The sequence below is a fragment of the Endocarpon pusillum genome (genome assembly GCF_000464535.1).
Source record: "Endocarpon pusillum Z07020 unplaced genomic scaffold scaffold1470, whole genome shotgun sequence".
NCBI lineage: Eukaryota > Fungi > Ascomycota > Eurotiomycetes > Verrucariales > Verrucariaceae > Endocarpon > Endocarpon pusillum.
Genome location: NW_006916019.1, coordinates 54930 through 73108, shown reverse-complemented (window position 1 = coordinate 73108; position 18179 = coordinate 54930). Strand labels below are relative to the sequence as shown.

The following is an 18179-nucleotide window of genomic DNA, read 5'->3' as shown; positions in this document are numbered from 1 at the left end:
AGCTCCAATGCGACAATAGCAACGGCGATAGCGGTAGCGATAGCGATGTATAGCAGAGGTGCGCTATCATATTCCATTGATGAATGAAATATCGAGCGAGCACTACAATCAGGGCACGAATAATGGAAGCACTATATACTATCTATCCTCCCCAACTGAAGAAAGGGATAAGATCCCGAATTCTGAATCCGGATCCTGATGTGCTGGTCTGGCTGGGTACATGACTAAATCAAGCAACTATTTGGAGTACGTTGTGTGAGTCGAGCAGATGCCCTTCTCCTACTGCTTAAATCACATCATACAGAAGTAAGGTTCGTCCGGGCACCTTGTGACGCGGCACCGTGTCGGAGGGGCAGAGCGTCTGGGAAGGAGAAAACGGGGGATTATTCTATCAAAATTGATATATTGGACATCAATTCAGGTGCTGGATTGCTGCTGGCTTGTTCCCGGTCGCATCTACTACTTGGTACTTGGTACTTGGTACTTGGTACATTTGCCTTCCGACTGCCGTTCCTGCATTCAGACTTCATATACTATACCGCCGGGCTGTCATGCTCTCAATACTACCTAACTCTCCCATGGCCTAGTGCGCGGAGCTCCGGTCCTGCCGTACCTGCACGAAATTGAAGACCTTGCATATCCCTGGTAATCCATTCCAGTGCGCTCCGGGGGACGAACGGGCCTATGCCATGTTACTCTTACAGCTCAATCAAGCTCTCCTCCACAGCGACAGGCCGAGGCTGCTCTACTTGTTGTTGCATGGTGGGCATGGGTTGATGCTGGGGCGCGGCAGGGAATTGGTCTTGTGTGTAAGTTGTGAAAGCTGGGTATGGGACATTGGATTGTGGCTGCGAGCGTGGTGGAGGTTGTTGCTGCGGTTGCGGCGGTTGCGGTTGTTGTTGTTGCTGCGATGGGTCATATTGCTGTTGGTGATTTTGTGGTTGAGATGGTTGCTGCTGTGGATAAGGCGATTGTGGTTGCTGCTGTGAATAAGGCGATTGAGGTTGCTGCTGTTGGTACGGAGACTGTGGTTGCTGGGTTGGATGCGACGGTTGCTGTTGATGTTCTGGCTGAGGCTGGGGCATCTGCTGTGGTTGGTATTGCTGTGACGGTAGTTGCTGGGTGGATGTTGGGGGTGGTTGAGAATATACTTGTGGGGATGATGGTTGTGGTTGGCTATGCCACGGCTGCTGTTCAGCTGGTGGATAGCTGGGTTGAGACTGTGGAGGAGGTGCTTGTTGTTGTTGTTGAGCCGCGTATTGTGATGTAGGAATGTCATGGGTCGTATATGCCTGTTGGTAGGTTTGATGAGCATTGGCAGGAGGCGCATACGAATCGACTGGTGCATTACTAAAATAGTAATTCTCTGCACCTGTGTGGTTGGCCGGCGGCCCAGCTTGTGATGCTATAGACGGGTACATATTAGATTGTGGTGCTGAAATCTGCGGTGACGGGACACCATAGCCACTATAAGAATTAGTTCGTTGACTATATGTGTTTGACATTCGTTCCTCAAGCATCCGATCGTAGTAGCGGACGACAGTGGAAAGCTTGGCGTGAAGGTCTAGAAGAGTGTCATTCTTGGACATTGTTTCTCCTAATGTCCTTGCCAGCTTAGGCCGAAGCTTTCCAATGCTTTCGTATAGTTCTTGAATTTGTGGCTCCCGGAGAATGGTGCCCGGTGGCTGGTGTTGGAGTCGATCGACCAAAGTAGAGAACAGATTGATATTTTCTGCTTCCACGATGCTCAGCTCATAGTCATTTTTGGGCATCACAAACGGTTGTCTTGATTGAGAATCTAATCCCGATTCTGTTGACCTCTTCATTGACGCGGCATGCTTCTTGGCTTGCTCCTCAGCCTCCTTTAAAGACAGAGCTAGCGCTGCCTTTAAATCTGGATCATCATCCTCTTCGTTCTGAATTCCGTTTGTCCTTGTTGAAGGCGTCGTCTTCTTCAGATGTGACTGCGGTACATAACCGGAACCAGGCGCACCACCCTTGGCATCTTCTAAACTCATCTCGAGAGCTCGTCGCAGGTCTTCGTCGAAGCTAGTTCCTTCTATTCTAGCACTCCGGGGCTGCATGGTGCTTGGTTTGGGCGCAAATGAAACCCGTCGTTCTCCACCAAATGATCCAGAGTGTCTACTCGTCAATTTGGCGTGGCACCCATCGTCCACGCGTACTGGCTGCATGATTCCCAAGTGTGGTAATGGTATAGTCTTGCTTGAACATTGCTGATCGAACACATTCCCACAATTTCGACAATGATGCTTGCGGTTTGTAAAAGTGAATGGAGTTCGGCACCGCATGCAGACATCTGAATCAGTCCATTCCGGTGGCGCGCTGCTGTCAATCATGCTGCTCGAGAGCTCGACTTTGGGTGGGAACCTAAAGCCTTCGCGGAGTAAGGTTCGATATGTCTCGTTGACGTAGGAAAGATCATATCGGTTTTGAGTAGCGCTGGCCCATGTTTGTATGAGTTCCAGTATCTTCTGCTTGACATCTTCATTGACGGCGGCTCCTCCGTATGCTTTCAGCAACGACACCAGATTGTCCATAAACTCCCTCGATGCAATTTCAGCCAGAAAGTGCGATCCTCCATTCTTCACACAGGTGTCTGTAAGCTTCAATGTCGATAGCTGGATGTTCGGATTCTTGTTGCCAATGCGTTTCTTCAGCGATCGCATAGCATCTTTGGGCTGGACTGTCTTTGATCGAATCAGGTCGGAGATCTCAAGGCTAGTGGCAATGTCTTCCAGACTAGACAAGGTTGCCTTCTCGATTTGCTCATCGAGAGGAGAAACGGAGGTAAACCAGCTGGCCATATTCATTTGGTCTTCTGATTGATGTATAACAGGCAGCTCAATTCAGGCTTCTTCCAGCAGATGCAGACCGTGCTCAATGCTTGCTAAGCAGGCGTATGATGGAGCGAGTACCGAGTGGTAAGACTATCTACTTGCTTCAGGCCTTCATCTAAGCAAGTTTGAAGCAGTACAACCTTCCGTCGCCGTGTTCGTTTGCAGTCGACTCAGATGGCGCAGCCAGTACTAACTCTCGTGTGATCTGGTCTGGATCGGTAGTGAATGGCAGGGCTGTGTATCATGAGCATCAGAAACCCAAGGGCAACATCGCAATGATGTTTTTCCGGACTCAAGACTGTTCGTTGAAACGAGAAGATGCCGAAGCAGAAATTCAAATTCATGCATCCCAAGCATTGCCGGCAAATGGAACTGGTTAGGCGTCATCGGGGGGTGGTTCGTGCTGACTAACCACTCCTTTTAGCCTCTCGCTCTCCAAGCTCTCATTAGGTCATCATACACTGCCAAGACCTATCCAGGGTTTGGCTTTGATTGGGAGTGGATGGCGAAATGGGAGGCAATGCTGTACCCAGAGGTGTAGAATCATGCCACCTCTGTTGCTTGGTACGAGAGACGAGCTGGCCATGGGCAAGGCATCTCATCTGGCCTGGTTTCAGCTATGATACAAAGTTACAATGCCAGAGTTACGGACCAGAAAGGAGGTGAGACTGCCTTCACCGCTTGCACAGCTGATGTGATACTGCTATAGACGGTGATATATAAGTTGATGCGATGAGCGGAGACTCAATTCCTTTAGTTCCCAACGCATTTTAGGCCTAAGGGGCTCAAGCCTGCCTTGGATAGAGAGACTCGGATTTCTTTGCTGGATAAGGCGGCGTGTGAAAATACTTGTCTACGTTACTGAACACGAAAGACAGTTTGGTTGATCTAGTCTCTTGCCGCCAACTTGGGATTCTGTCGCCATCGTGACGCGAAAAGTATGAGTCCCCCAGCCATCAAGCTCACCCCACTGAATGTTGAAATGGCGAGCTAGCCGGACGTGATCAGCTCACCACTCATAGGCGTTGCGAACAAATCTCTTTCAAAGTCAGCTGTCAGCATATTTCTCTCCGAGAACAGACCGTAATAAAGACTTACGTTAATGAGATAGCTAATATGACCAACCCTAGAGCTGTCCCACGCGTTGCAGGGGTAGAGAGTTGCGCAGCACAAGCAGTCTGCAGACTCATGATGGCCTTGTCTAAAGGTGAGCACATATCCATATGACGATGAGCCAGAGTGCGAAATTTGACGTACCCCATTGGCAAACCCATATGCCAAGGCCCAGACAACTAAACCGCCCACATTTGTCGCTTTCGTCCAACAAGGTGCTATCAGTCCGGAGATGAAGATGGCAACCGAGCAAATGTTAAAACACCCGAAACAATCTGCAAGAAGACCTGGAAGCACTCTGCCGAACAATGAAGCCCCATTCACCATCGAGACAAGGTAGAATGAGATACTTGCTGACATACCCAGGCTGGTTGCGAGGACGTGATGTAGAAGAGAGGGGCAAACACTCCCAAGGAGGCAATTGCCATTCCGGCGCACATCAGCAAGAAGGTGAAGCTCTTGGCGATTGAGAGATCGGTTTGGTGACCTTTGGAGCCATGAAGTCCCCCGGCAATGTCATCGTCCAGCTGGGAAGTCCTTGACGGTGATCGGACAGTCAAACATGCTATAAAAAGCAGAGGCAGCATCGTGAAGCCAACGATCCGCATTGTCCAGCCGAAGCTGACGCCATTATTATTCAGAAGCCGATCAAGCATGATTAGCCAGATAATCCCTCCGATAGAAGAACCAGAGACGCTAATGCCCAGCGCTAGACTACGATGCCGAACGAAGTAACGCGATACCGTGGCGAGGGCAGGCGTGAACAGGAATGACATGCTGAACCCCAGAAGCAGACCCTGTGCAAGAAAGAACTGATAGTACTCGGTGCACAGCGAGGTCGCAAAGATCCCACACAATAGGCCAGTACTACCTCCAGCGAGCAGTATCTAGTGTAACTCTTTTAGCATCATGCCTCTGATTGCAGATCCCTATAACATACTAAAGGACCAGTCTTGTCTACCAGAACCCCTGCCACTGGAGCACCCAGCGTCAACACGAAGATGCCAAGAGAACCAATCCTGGAGATGTCGAAAACAGATCTATGGCTGAGTGAATGCTGATGGTAGTAAGCAAGGAAGACTCCAAACGCGTTCATGAATCCAAGGGTACAGAATAATGATACTGATGCGCCGAGGATGAGCATTGTCGATCTTGGGCTGGAGAGGCTCAGTATCAGGAATCGGTATGGTTCAACAACCTACGTAAATTCGGGCTGTCTGCTTGTGGCTTCGTTCTCGATCTCTCGAGGGTCCAAGGATGCCGAACCCTGAGCTGCCTTTGCCATGGCTTGGTGGTCTTCGGAAAGTGGTGCTGGTATGTTTTCGAGCGTTCCGGTATATAGCTTCAAGGACGGCTTCACGTCCAGGAGGGCGCATTGTTGGCAATATACGGTCTGTCAAGTGGATAGGGGCCAATGGGCTGTCCGTGGAGGACCCTCGGAGTGTCCATGGAAGATCCGGGGGATTTCCCAGCCTTACATCGCCTGCTCTCTTACCAACATCATCCTCCATAGCACACTGCTTATCTATCTGTACTTACCGGCGTCACCAGATGCTTCTGCTGTGACTCGTGCCATTATGCAGGGACGGCAATCGATTGAGCGGAGGCAGCGACCGCGCCAGGAGCCCGTGTCTTGCCAGTCGTGTCGGGTGAAGAAGCTCAAGTGTAATCGGCAGCAACCTTGCTCCAATTGCCTAGCGCGTGGAATCACGTGTCAGAGCCAATTCCGAGCGTCTGTTGCGGCTGTTGCGGCTGTCGAAACGTCCCAGCTTGTGTCTACTTCACAACTCTAGATTCCGGGACATAGGACGCTGTTTTAGGCAGTTTTTGACGCTGCTTTCGGCGTCTGTTACACCACGGATCATGTGACGTACTCCCGCCTTTTTTGTCACCCAGTCTAATTTTACTAACTTCACACTCTTCAAAAACCAAACCCCCCCTTCCCTTTTCTGAGTCACACACGAAGAGTTCCGAAGATTGCTTCTGAGGTATCTCTCAAAAGAGACAAGGACCTGAAAGTGTCAGGTGTTGACACGGTGTGATGTAAACTCAAAGCCATCATAAGAACTTCAGTTGCAATTCAAAAGGTGGAAAAAGAGATACAAGAACCCTGCTATCGGACACGGCTCGCACAAGATGTTCATGTGGACTACTCATATGCAGAGATATCCCTCATTTCCGTAAGCAGCCTCGCTTTGCCCGCAAAGAAAGAGAAAATCAGAAGACAACAACCCGCACGCTATGCAGGCGATGAAAAAATAGCAGTGTTCGTTTAGGGATAAGGATTAGACGTACTTGGCTTGCGTGATAGATAGAACCGTGCATCGCAATTCTATGTAGGCTCGAGCTCACGCAACTCATCCTTGAAATACTCGAGCCAAGCTTCTGAGTTCTTCCAGCCCGGGTGCTGTTCGTCAAGCACTTGACTTCTTATACCAGCGACGTGCTTCATCATGTGGACCGCGTTGTTGTGGTGGCCAAGGTCCCAATAGATTGTAGCTAGTACTTCTTGTGACACCAGTCGATCCGGATGATCCTCTGCCAGTATCTGCTCCCGGATCTCGACCACCTCCTTCAGTAGCGACACCGCCTCCTTGACCTGTCCATTCGCTTGATATGCTCTGGCCAGTGCATGTTGTGACGCCAGTCGTGACGGATGATCCACGAAGCGCCGGACATAACCATAGATCTGCCGTCATATCCGTAACGCAAAGCTCTCTAGCAGGCGATAAGACGACTCAAAGCGAGGCGTGATCATAGACAAAAATTTCCATGTGCAAAGTACTCGGTTGGGGAGTTGAGGGTACCATGATGGAGCAGGAGCCTGAAAGAGCCTCTCAAGGACTGAAACTAGGACCTGTACCAAGTCACGTAAATATTACAGATCTTCAGGGTGGTGAGCGGGCTGCAGCGGTAAAGTTTTTCTATTTCGCGGCCGGTGAGAATGGCTGCAGCTCTAGTGGTGTGCGCCAGCAGCTCGTGAGTCGCTGACCTCAAAATCAGCTGGCATTCCACTTTCATCCAAAGGCATCTGTCCATGCAGGTCTGATAGTCCCGTCTGGATCATATATCACCCTATACCAGACAAGTGGTGTAACGATATTGACCAGAAACATCGTCCAGGAATAAATTGAACTGTCCAGGTATTCCTCCTCGTCGACGGTAAACGTCCCATCCACCCAACGTTGAGGATTGCTGTACTCAGTATCCTCGCTCATAAGCAGGATCTTGGCCCGAAACATTCGCGAACATTTCGCGAGAACCCTAAAGAGGTGCGTGAGGGAAATAATCAACCCGCCTAGAATAACTAAACTGAAACAGTCTCTGGCGTATTTATGTAACCTCCTCTGACTGTGCCAGCTATCATCAGAGGGAACCAAGGGGATCACCGTTACACCCCAGAGGAGTGTTGAAAAAGACCTTAGGGGTCTCGGCATCCAGGAACGCAGAGGGAGGAGTTGTGGACGGAGTATAGATATCGATAGACATAAGAATGCGACAATACACAAAATGGAGGTGATGACTTTGATGAGAAGGATCACATCACGCATCAGGTAGCCGTTTGCGCGGCGACAAATCATGATCCAGGCCCAGGTTAGAAGGCCCATGTGTAATAAAAGTCCAAAGACCGCGCCGAGATGATCGATTTTCTTCAGATGCTCTTCGCGCCTGTGAAGTGAGGGTCAGCGAGATTCCGACTGCCAATACAATACACAATAGCGAGTGCTCTCAGGAATGAGTAAATTCTTCACTTCGGGAATGACAGAGTCGCAGGAGTAAAAGGAGGACGCTACATTGATAGGTATGCGGCAGCAAAATCAAACGAGTTTTGATATGCATACTTCTCTGCTCCTGGATCGTCGTCCTTGTACTGTGGCGACCTGGGAATAGAAGACCGACCCAAATCTTTCCCTATGAATACCACCACAATCTCAACCACGAAGAACGATACCAGGAACATGATCCCGAAGGCCTTGGTCCAGGGCACCCCACCCATCGCCAACAGTCTGATTGTCGTAGGCAATGTCCCTATTGCGAAGAGGATCCATCGCAAAAACGTCAGATTCTCCAGGCTTCGGGAGATTTCTTCACGATCTGGATCAGCATCTCTCAACGCTAGCCCAAACTTGACCTTGAACCTCTTCTTCTCTATTTTTCTTGCGCTATTGCGGATACCTATGCCGCTGGATATGTAGACGCAGAATCGTATCAGAATCGCGAGACTGTCGAGTGCGCACACGATTGGAGAAACTCGCAGGTAGATTCGATTGTGAGATGGGAGAAGTAACATGTCGCCGCAAGGTTGAGTCATGACGCTGATAGCCAGCGGGACAAGGGAAAAATAGGCGCTTTGCCACAACACTTCTGGGGAGTTGGTCATTGTGGTCTTTTGGCTTGCTGAGACAACCCAAATGCGGCACGATAAACTGTGATGTTTGACTAGCTTTTTAGTGTATCGTCTACTAGTGCTTATTGTTGTCTGATAGAGAGTCGTACACTCCGTGCTTATCCCCTGTGTCACTGAATGGGTGCCCCTGCCTTTTCAAACGTCAAATGAGAGCGCAAAGATGGGAGGGGAAGGTTGATTGGAGGCGGGAAGCTAATCCACGCCTTGTGTTGCGGGACCTGGAGGCGGCAGCGTAACATGCCAGAAGGGGAGGCTAACTGGGAGGGAAGCGAAAGAGGGGGAAGCAAGGGAGGAAGTAGAAGACAGAAATGAAGGGATGAAGGAGGGGATCGAGGAGCAGAGAGCTCTTTATACCCGGGGCCAAGCGGCGAGAGGGCGCGTTCCCCGATCGGGTGGGACTAAACCGGAAGAGGCAGCGCACTGGCACCTAGACTACGAACTAAGTTACAATGCAGCCATTTTGGCCAGTTTGCAGAAACTAGAAGATTTTCTGCTGGGCCTACGCAGAACGCCACTTCCATCCTCCAATTCTGAGACGTCACGCTCAATTTCCGTTGCCCCTTCTTGCACCTCTCCTCATCGACTTCATGGTAAGGAGAGTAGCAGAAAAGACTCCGAGTGGCTCGAAGACGTGGGCATTCGGACCAACTCTTTGGTAAGTGCGGTATACCCTAGGCTGGGCTACCCTCTGCTCACAGGCAGCTGCCAGATCTCTGGCCTGTCAGACAGAATCACTTTTCGTGTTGGTACCATCCAGCAGATCTTAGCCATCACCTCCTCCCCTCCTGGTTCTCAAACCAGGTCTAATTGTAACGCCACCAATTGTGTTTGGCTGCCTACTCAAGATGAAGCCTTACGGTTGTTGGAGAACTATTGCAATAACATTGAACACCTTCAACATATACTCCATGCTCCTTCCGTACGGATGCTTGTAAATGATGTGTATGCTCACATCATTGAAAACAAGCCTGTCCAATCTGGCCATGTTGCGCTTCTTCTGAGCATTTTTGCTAGTACATCATACTACTGGAACATACGTGATCAAATTTCTCTCCTGTTTCCAAGCTCCGAAGAGTCAAATCAAGCCGCTTTGATGTGGGGCAAAACCGCTTTTGATGTCTTGGATAATTCACGCCGCACAACGTCTGGGGCAATAGAAGATGTTCAAGCGACCATTGTTATGTATTTCCTCGTTCTTAGTCTTGAAGGCTCCTCGGCAAGGTGTCGTTCACTCATGAATACCGCACTGGTTATAGCACGAGATTTCTCCCTGCATAGGATCGACGCGCCCAAGACAGAGGAGTTGAAGATGGCCGAAGGAGAGGTTGGATTTCAATGACGTGGTCATGTGCAGCGACTCGATGACTCCTCCTGTCTACAGATCTGTAGTCCTCTTTTCCTTGTAAAAAGAAGTCACAATGTATCTCGGTTGCTTGCCTATCCACGGTCCATTCACTTCCTCGACCCATATTTATTGTTTGATGATTCCTTCGGATTTCATGGGCGAGCACTCTACAGATTTTCCCACGTCTCTTCCCAAGTGAATGGTTTACCACGTTGATTATAGTGATGCTATGATGGAAGTAGACACGAAGCTAGCAACCGCACCGGCCCTAGTTCTTTTTATCTCCTCTGCTTACGTAGTAGTAAATTTGAGTTGGTGGATGTACTCCGTAAGCCGCTCCGAAGTTAGCTAAGCAGCTGCGAGGGTATCAGCCACACCATCCATTGTGTCCATTGTGGCGGGTGGCGCAACCTGCAGAAATGAGAAAATAAGACAAGACATGCACGAAAGCGATAACACTGAGGACCTTCAATAACTGGAAAGTGAACAGTCAACTGACGTGTATTACCTTGTTCTCATCAGTGGCAAGTGTGAAGTGACAGAGGTAGCGAACCGACATGACATCCATTCCTTGCATACTCATTTCCTAGCAGGCATAGTCACCCGATTACGCACCCACCGAACATGTTCAGTTCCAGACACTGGCAATCCCAGATCCTCTTGCTACATGTCCCGCTATGACCCATCCGTTATCGACACCGGGTTTTCATTCACCATGGCTTCCTATGCTTCTCCTCCTCCCTACAACGCTTCCAACGCTGGCGTCCTTTCCAGTCGACCGCGAGGCAGCTGGGTTGACCCCCGAACCTATGTCAAATATGATCGACCCAAAGGCTATCAGCATCTGAAAGATATCTCAATTACCGCTGTACCTGACGTAGACCGTGACGCGCCGCTAAATCTACAGCTGGAGAAGGCTGAAGGGTATATCAGCTCCTCAAGACGCGCGCTGGAATTTGATCGGCTCGATTTGGCGTACAAGGACTACCTCAAGGGGTCTGAACTAGCTATCAACTCGATCCCGGGACATCGAGAATACGGCTTCTACTGCAATGCAAAGAAAGGATGGGAGAATCGCCACAAGGTACTTTGCAGAACCATTCAAGCCATGGGAGGCAAGATCGAGGACGTACGGCATATTATCCAGGAGGACAACGCGAGATCCGGAGCACAACCACAACATGCAGATCAGAGGTCGGCATCGCAAGCTAATGGACTGCAAATGCCCAGCCCACCTCGAAATGATCCTGGCCAGCCATTTGGGACTTCTCCGCGATCGTCTCTATCGAATGGAAGACCAGCGATTCGCCCCAAACCGGCGGATCTTTCTGATCGTTTCGCAGCCCTGAGAATGCCCAGTTACGATAGTCCTGATTCAAGGTCACGACCTCAATCATATTCCCCCCAGTCAGCTTCCAGCAACGGCTCGTTCCGCCCGTTCGGTCCACGCGATATGCCTGTCGTCGCTACAGGGCCAAACATACCGCCCAAAGTGCCAATCACGTCTCCTGAATCTCTGCCCAGGCCCCCAAGCCCAACATATAGCCCTACAACAGCAAGGGCAGTTTCAATACATTCAAATTCCTCCAGATCATCAATTGACCCCGCCCAAGCTAACGGCGAACGAAGAACTACTTACTATAATCAACCGAATCCTGTTCCCCAGTCTCTTCAGCGGGCACGCGGGGAAGAGAGCCCTTACCGCCCGCGAACGCCCAACGGAGTACATTCTGCCATTATCGCCAAAAGCAGTTCGAGTGAGATACCCCACGAGCGTACAATTAGCGCCGAGCGACTAAAAGACTACATTCGTAAATACAACGTCCTAATTATTGATGTGCGGGAACGGGAGATCTTTGATCAGGGCCACATTTTTACCAAGTCCATCATGTGCATTGAGCCCGTTTCATTGAGAGAAGGTGTCTCGGCAGAAGAGCTTGAGGATCGATTGGTGGTTTCTCCAGACTCGGAGCAAGCACTTTTCGAGAAGCGTAATGAGTTTGATGTCATTGTGTATATGGATCAGGCGACCAGCTCTACCAAGTTCTTGTCAGGTCCACCAACAGGGAGCACTACTCCAGCACTTCGAGCTCTGTACGACACTCTTTACGAATTTAACGATTACAAACCGTTGAAGGATGGAAGGCCTCCTGCATTACTGCTCGGAGGCTTAGATGCATGGGTGGATCTTATGGGACCTCAATCGCTCCAGGCATCGCACACAGCGGCACTCATGGGCTCAACCAAACTTCGCCGAGGCGCTGCCGGGCATCTTAGGCCTGGAACGCGACGAGTGGGAAGCGTGAACTCGAGGATTGAAGTACGTCGGCGGAGATTGCAGAAATATCAGCCACTCAACGCAGACGAAGAGCAAGCCTGGAGGCAGAAAGCTCAAGCTGAGCAAGTCGACACTGCTTATTATGCCCAAGATGGTAGCGAAGATGGAACCGAGGACCTAGAAACCGTGATTGAAGAACCCGGGTCGCCATTTGTTCACGACTACGAGACTTTCCTTCGCAAATTTCCAGAGGTCAATGGTATACAAGAGTCCATGACAAGGCCAACCAGATTACCTCCGCAACCGCCTCCTCCAACCACCAGATTTGAGCAGCCTCTTTCGAGGCCAGAGATACCTTCACGTCCACCGCCAGCTGTTCCTCGACCTAGTTACTCTGGTCAAGCTGATCTACAGACATCCCAAGCACCGCTTGCCAGACAGGCTTCGGCAACGCGGCCACCTCTGTATGCCTCATACTCTGCATTGAGACGCACCAAACTCCCACGCACCGGTCTCACCAATTTTGGCGTGACGTGCTATATGAATGCGACCATACAATGCCTGTCAGCCACAATTCAGCTTTCCTCTTTCTTCCTCGAAGATGATCGGTACAAACAATATCGACAAAAGAACTGGAAAGGATCGAGCGGTATCATGCCGGAGCTTTATACCAATCTCATCCGCTCTCTCTGGAACCAAGACGTCGAAGTTATCAGACCCACCACCTTCCGCAACTTTTGCGGCCGCATGAACCGCGAGTGGGGAATAGACCGACAACAAGACGCGAAAGAATTCTTTGATTTCCTCGTCGACTGTCTCCACGAAGATCTCAACGTCAATTGGGCGCGCACACCGCTCAAACCACTAACATTCGCCGAAGAGATGCAACGGGAACGTACCCCCATCGCCCAAGCAAGCACTTACGAATGGTCGCGCTTCCAGCACCGTGACTTTAGCTATATCTCGTCGCTCTTCGCAGGTCAGCACGCCTCTCGCCTCCGCTGCACTACCTGCCGCAATACGAGCACAACCTACGAAGCCTTCTACAGCATCAGCGTCGAGATCCCGCGCTCCGGTCAGGGCAACCTATCAGATTGTCTCCAGTCCTACTGCCAAGAGGAACGACTCTCCGGCGACGAAGTGTGGAAATGTCCACACTGTAAATGTGAACGAGAGGCCACAAAACAGATTATTCTGACGCGTCTCCCGAAGTTCCTGGTCATACACTTCAAGCGCTTCTCGGCTAGTAAGACCGAATCCGCACGCAAAATCCACACCCCGATAGACTTCCCCCTCTACGGCCTCAGCATGGACCGCTATGTCATCCCTCGGCCTCTACCGGCACCCCACCAAGCCTCCAGCAACGGCCACTACCCCAACGAACAGGCGACACAGCAAGATCCCGCAACCACACCGCCCTTCACCTACGACGCGTACGGCGTCCTCCGCCACATTGGCTCCAGCGGCAGTGGGGGCCACTACGTCGCGTTGGTTAAGGATCCCGGTGGGAATTGTTGGCGCAAATTCGATGATGAGAGGACGACGGATTTCGATCCGTTGAGGTTGAAGGGTGCGGATAGATTGAGCAGTGGAGAGGCTTATATTGTGTTTTATCAGCGGAGTGTCGCTAGGTAGGATGGTAGCTTGGCCGGGATGGGAGGGGAAGGGGTGGGAAGGGAAGGGATGAGAAGGGACGGGATGGGATGGGATGGAATTTGTGGCAGGTGTTTGTTACGATACGGTACATACTTCTGGGGGAACGTGTCACACGCCAATCGACGATCAGTTTCTGGTTCGCCAGTGTTGCTGGCCAGCTGACTGGCTCTGAGTCTGACTTAGCTTCTGTGTTCTGCATGGTACGGCAGCGGAAGTGCTTTTGAGGTGACGATGTGATGAAATAGAGAGCCAGATAGGCAAAAAGCGGGAAGGAGACGAGAAGACAGACAACATCGATCATCGATCTCACCCTGCTACACAGCTAGGACAACATGTCCGAGCCCGTCTTTTTTTTTTTCTTCTCCTCCCTTCTCTCCTCTTCGACCTGGTCTGGCCCAAGAGTGTTCTGTTCCTGCAGGACTGGGCTGCCTCCAACCTCTGTGAGTCTCTTCTTCCTTTTCCCCTTCTTCTGCTGTTCTCAACCAGGCCCCCCCCCCGGGATGAGAATGTCTGTCTATCTACTGTCCATCCATCTATCCATCCATCCATCCATCCAACCAAATATCTGACCAATAAATCAATCAATCACAACCAGTTCCGTTCTGTTCCGTTCCGTTCTTCATACCATGTCATTAATACCATACGATAAAGGGTCAGGGTAAGGACGTATACATGGTAGCCGGATGAGGGGGAAGGGGGGAAAGCCTTACATGAGCACTACTAGTAACTTAATGAACATCAATCCGTCCTTACTCTCTCTTCCCACGCGCGGAGAGGGAATGTTTGTCCTCTACATTCTACGCTTCAGAAGTTGAAATATCCGAAAAACCTGAACGGGCGGTTCTAGGACCACAAATGCTATTTCAGCTCCTTCCCTTCCTTCCTTTTACTCCCCCCCAAAACTCTAGTTTATGCTGATAGTTCTGGTTGTGAACAACCACCTCTACCTCTGCCCACCCCCCCTCAGATCGCCACCCCCAACCGATACCCCCCCACCTTCTCCCACTCGACCTTCTGCCTCGTCACGGGCAACTGCCGCCTCAACCCCTTAAACCCCTCCTCATTCATCGCCACAAACGCCGTGTTCACCTCGATCTGATACGCCTTTTCCGCCGCGGCGGGTGGCCGGGTCGGAGGAGGAGGATGCCGGTGGTGCGAAGAGGGCCACGTGCACGGGCTTGCGCGTGGTCAGGCTGACGTTGCCGTCTTCGTAGTAGTGCACCGTGATGGTCGTGCGTGCGGGGCGAGAAGACGTAGGTTGACCGCCACCGCCCGCTCCAGAAATTGCTGGGTGAGTATCTGTTCGAGACGAGGAGGAGGGCGAGGGTGGAGGAGTTGGAGTCTGGGTCTGGGTCTGAGTCTGAGTCTGAGGGAGCCGTGGTCGGGTAGACGCCAGTGGCCGGTGAGGCGTAGTGTTCGTGCGCGTAGTTGGAGATGCACATCTGGAGCGAGGCGATCAGATCGCGGTGGGGTGATGGGTGGGTGTAGGGTTGAGGGTTCGAGGCTTTCTGGCAAAGTAGACCGGTTAGAATGCACGCAGAGTAGGGGCTATACCTAACTAACTTGCGTGACATGGTCGAAGTCGAAAGAGGTGTTGCTTTCGCTGTCAAAGTAGCGTCCGTCTGGCAGCCGGTTGTATTTGCTTATAATGACCTTTGCGCTCGACATGTCAGTGTAGTGTCCGCAACTGCTTGGAGAGAAAATTGATCTCACTGGTTCCGTCCTGGCTGGTAATTCAGCAGTCGCTAATTGCTCTTCGTTGTACTTCTGGAATGCTGGCTTCAATCGCGAGAGAAGAAATGGATCTGTGTCGGAAGTGAGGGATTGGATGTCTTTTACTACATCCTGAAGCTCGCCAGGAGGGGCGTCTTGAATAAATGAAGAAGCTATCTCGGTCGTAGAGGACATGGTTGCGAAGTAGTCACTTGGAAACTGGTTGTACTTTTGATGGCATTTGGACCTGGAAGTTCGAGGGAGCAACTATTAACTATTAAATCCGAGACTGCTATTAAGCCCGATATTGCTCTAAACAGTTACAGTATTGTCAACGCAAGCGAAGGTGACTTAAGGCCGTCTTCAGAGGCTATCCAGATTCCATCATCTTGAAATGAAGACCTATCTTCTACTGAATATTCATTTGGATTAAGAACATCATTTGAAGCGTCTGCTTATATCCGGTTGGCAAAATCGCCGCTACCAGATTTGGGTATCATCTTCGAACATCATACATCGATAAAAATGAAGCACTTGCCTTTTGGTATCACTCAATGCTCATATTCATCAGACCATCGTTAGTTTCCACCATTCCCTGTAAGCCAACCCTCTTGTTGGGTCCTCCTCCTCCACCACTACCACCATTACTACCACTATTACTTCGCTCGGTGCCAGTCTTCGGAGGGGGCATCTGTCCCCAGGCTTTGTCTCCATTGAAGCCAGGGCTCTGCTGTAACACCGGACTGCTCTGTACGCTCATGCCAGGTGAGACCGCCCTTCGTTTGAAGCTCGACGGATCCAGATCATCGTCTCTTCCACGTTTGCGATTGTTTGCCTTCCTGGCAGCTTCTCCGGCTGTAGGTGCAATGGATGCCAGAGGGGTTGACGAGCGAGACCGGGACCGGGAGTCACATTGGAGCTGCCCGGTGAAAATTCCAATACCTGAATTAGTACCCTGCGAAGTCATGGTGGAATCCATGCTGACATCGTCACTCATAGCCGAAGAGCTTTTTCCGGGCAACAGTGAAGGCGGTGGAGTCCTATGCCGCAGATCGAAACTGTTCCAGAAACGCAGGCCATCAGAGTGCTTCTCTGCGTGTTGGCTGAAAGTGTTGGTGAGAGAGTCAGTGATAGAGGGCGCATCATTCGCGGCCATGTCATCATCCAAAGCAGTCTCCAGCCCATCTTGGTGAAAGGTCGATTGGCGGGTGGGTGAGTTTACCGTGGGGTCGCTTTCCCGCACTTGATGGATCACATCTGCTTCCCGCTTTGCTTCATTCTCGACGGGAGCGGCTTCTTCCAACAGTGCGGCGCGTATCCTGGCAAAAGTCTTGGTCTTTGGCAAGAGGTTACTTCTCCTCGTCACGGGCCTTCTTATCACGCCTCTAGGACTTTGAGTCGAAGATGCGCTGGTGGTGTTTCCACCGGCATCTTTCCCATCGCTGGTCTTGGCATCTTCCTCTCCGCTGTCTGATGACAAATGTAGATCACCGGTGCCCAGGCTCAAGCTCTCTCTCCTTGATTGCACCTGTTGCCTGGTCAAGCCTGGCTGGAAGAAGTTGCCGTTCGGATGCTCAATGCTCTTCATCAATGGTGGAGATAGAGGTGCAGGACTTGGCTTAGAGCTGTTGCCACTGCTGGAACTATGCGTGCTCCGACCTTTCCGCATTCTGGCCCTTTGAAAGCTCATTAAGCTTGCAGCCGCGGGTGAGAATTGGTGGCTCATCCAGTCGGCACCAGGGCTATTCACCGCACCAGATATGAAATTGTTGGATAGTCTGGATACATGAGGGGTGGTAAGCATTGGATCCTCCATGTCTCTGTCCATTGGCTCATCGTCCGAGGAGGCGGTGCTGCTCTTATCGGAATCTAACATGTTGATACTACTGACTGAACTTGATGGCATCGTCCTTTCTGAGTGAGAAATTGTAGACCACATTCCGCTCGTCATGTTGCTGGGTGAATCCAGCACGCTGTTGCTACCCAGGCTTTTTCTTTGTGGGATCTGTAAGCCGCGTCCCGAAATTGTAGGGGAGGAATCGGGAGACGATTCCGCCAATGTAGAGTGATGAAGGTTTGTACATGCTCGAGCGAAGTCCAGGCCTCGCGACCTTCTGGGCAGCATCGGAGCAGGTGCTCCATAGGTGTTGGAGGAGTCGAGTTTTGGTGATAGAGGTACACGGGTTGCAAAGCTACTGGTTGGACTGATCACATCCCGAGGCGGCATTTGAAGAGAGAGACCCCGTACGGGAAAATTTGGCCTCTTGGGAGTACTGGGAGATATAAAGGCATTGTCATCTTTGACAGCCTGGGCGGGCTCTCGAAAAGCAGGCGAAGGTGAGAGGCTTGGCTTTGGAACATCAGACAATGATCGAGGTTTCGAAGGAGAAGACCTTATCTGAGGGCGAGAGATGATATCGGATAAGACTTCGTGGCTTTCTCCCGAGGTCTGATGGGTCTGATGGGTCTGTGAAGTACCACCTTGCGATGGAACCCCATGTGGAGTGGGCGGGACTGTTGTGGTGGAGGACATACTGCAGGAGAGGTGCATTCAGGTGCCTTGACTACATGGTGAGTTAGTATGTATAAGGGCTTCTATGTCATGCCGGATATAAAAGTGTTAGCAATAGGCAGATGTTGTATTCAGGTTGTGTTCAGGTTGTGTCCCTCCACTCAATGAGGTCTTGTCGCATGCAGTGGTTAATGTTTAACTGAGGAGGCAGAAGCAGACAAGCCACAACACAATCGATAAGATCAACTAAGCCACAGGCCACCAGCCACCACAAGTCAGGTCGATTAAAGAGAGAG

General features: G+C 51.0%; 7 protein-coding genes across 7 annotated transcripts; 2 read left to right on the top strand and 5 right to left on the bottom strand.

Annotated features, from left to right (window-relative positions):
• Positions 1 to 698: 698 nt before the first annotated feature.
• Positions 699 to 2825, bottom strand: EPUS_08131 (uncharacterized protein; the record flags this gene model as incomplete). The annotated part of the gene is made up of 1 exon (XM_007802092.1): positions 699 to 2825. One exon carries the CDS (start codon positions 2823 to 2825, stop codon positions 699 to 701), a length of 2127 nt encoding a protein of 708 aa, XP_007800283.1.
• A 1023-nt stretch (positions 2826 to 3848) lies between these two features.
• On the bottom strand, positions 3849 to 5256 carry EPUS_08130 (uncharacterized protein; the record flags this gene model as incomplete). The annotated part of the gene is made up of 5 exons (XM_007802091.1): positions 3849 to 3897; positions 3957 to 4054; positions 4334 to 4858; positions 4912 to 5128; positions 5174 to 5256. The coding sequence occupies 5 exons, from the start codon at positions 5254 to 5256 to the stop codon at positions 3849 to 3851; spliced, it is 972 nt and encodes a 323-aa protein (XP_007800282.1).
• Positions 5257 to 6303: 1047 nt separating this feature from the next.
• EPUS_08129 (uncharacterized protein) lies at positions 6304 to 8352 on the bottom strand (the record flags this gene model as incomplete). Its single annotated transcript, XM_007802090.1, has 4 exons — positions 6304 to 6660; positions 7046 to 7235; positions 7479 to 7640; positions 7814 to 8352. 4 exons carry the CDS (start codon positions 8350 to 8352, stop codon positions 6304 to 6306), a joined length of 1248 nt encoding a protein of 415 aa, XP_007800281.1.
• A 343-nt stretch (positions 8353 to 8695) lies between these two features.
• On the top strand, positions 8696 to 9718 carry EPUS_08128 (uncharacterized protein; the record flags this gene model as incomplete). The annotated part of the gene is made up of 2 exons (XM_007802089.1): positions 8696 to 9034; positions 9089 to 9718. 2 exons carry the CDS (start codon positions 8696 to 8698, stop codon positions 9716 to 9718), a joined length of 969 nt encoding a protein of 322 aa, XP_007800280.1.
• Positions 9719 to 10439: 721 nt separating this feature from the next.
• On the top strand, positions 10440 to 13637 carry EPUS_08127 (uncharacterized protein; the record flags this gene model as incomplete). Its single annotated transcript, XM_007802088.1, has 1 exon — positions 10440 to 13637. The coding sequence occupies one exon, from the start codon at positions 10440 to 10442 to the stop codon at positions 13635 to 13637; it is 3198 nt and encodes a 1065-aa protein (XP_007800279.1).
• A 1106-nt stretch (positions 13638 to 14743) lies between these two features.
• On the bottom strand, positions 14744 to 15566 carry EPUS_08126 (uncharacterized protein; the record flags this gene model as incomplete). Its single annotated transcript, XM_007802087.1, has 2 exons — positions 14744 to 15166; positions 15222 to 15566. The coding sequence occupies 2 exons, from the start codon at positions 15564 to 15566 to the stop codon at positions 14744 to 14746; spliced, it is 768 nt and encodes a 255-aa protein (XP_007800278.1).
• Positions 15567 to 15918: 352 nt separating this feature from the next.
• On the bottom strand, positions 15919 to 17904 carry EPUS_08125 (uncharacterized protein; the record flags this gene model as incomplete). The annotated part of the gene is made up of 1 exon (XM_007802086.1): positions 15919 to 17904. One exon carries the CDS (start codon positions 17902 to 17904, stop codon positions 15919 to 15921), a length of 1986 nt encoding a protein of 661 aa, XP_007800277.1.
• Between the last annotated feature and the right edge of the window lie 275 nt (positions 17905 to 18179).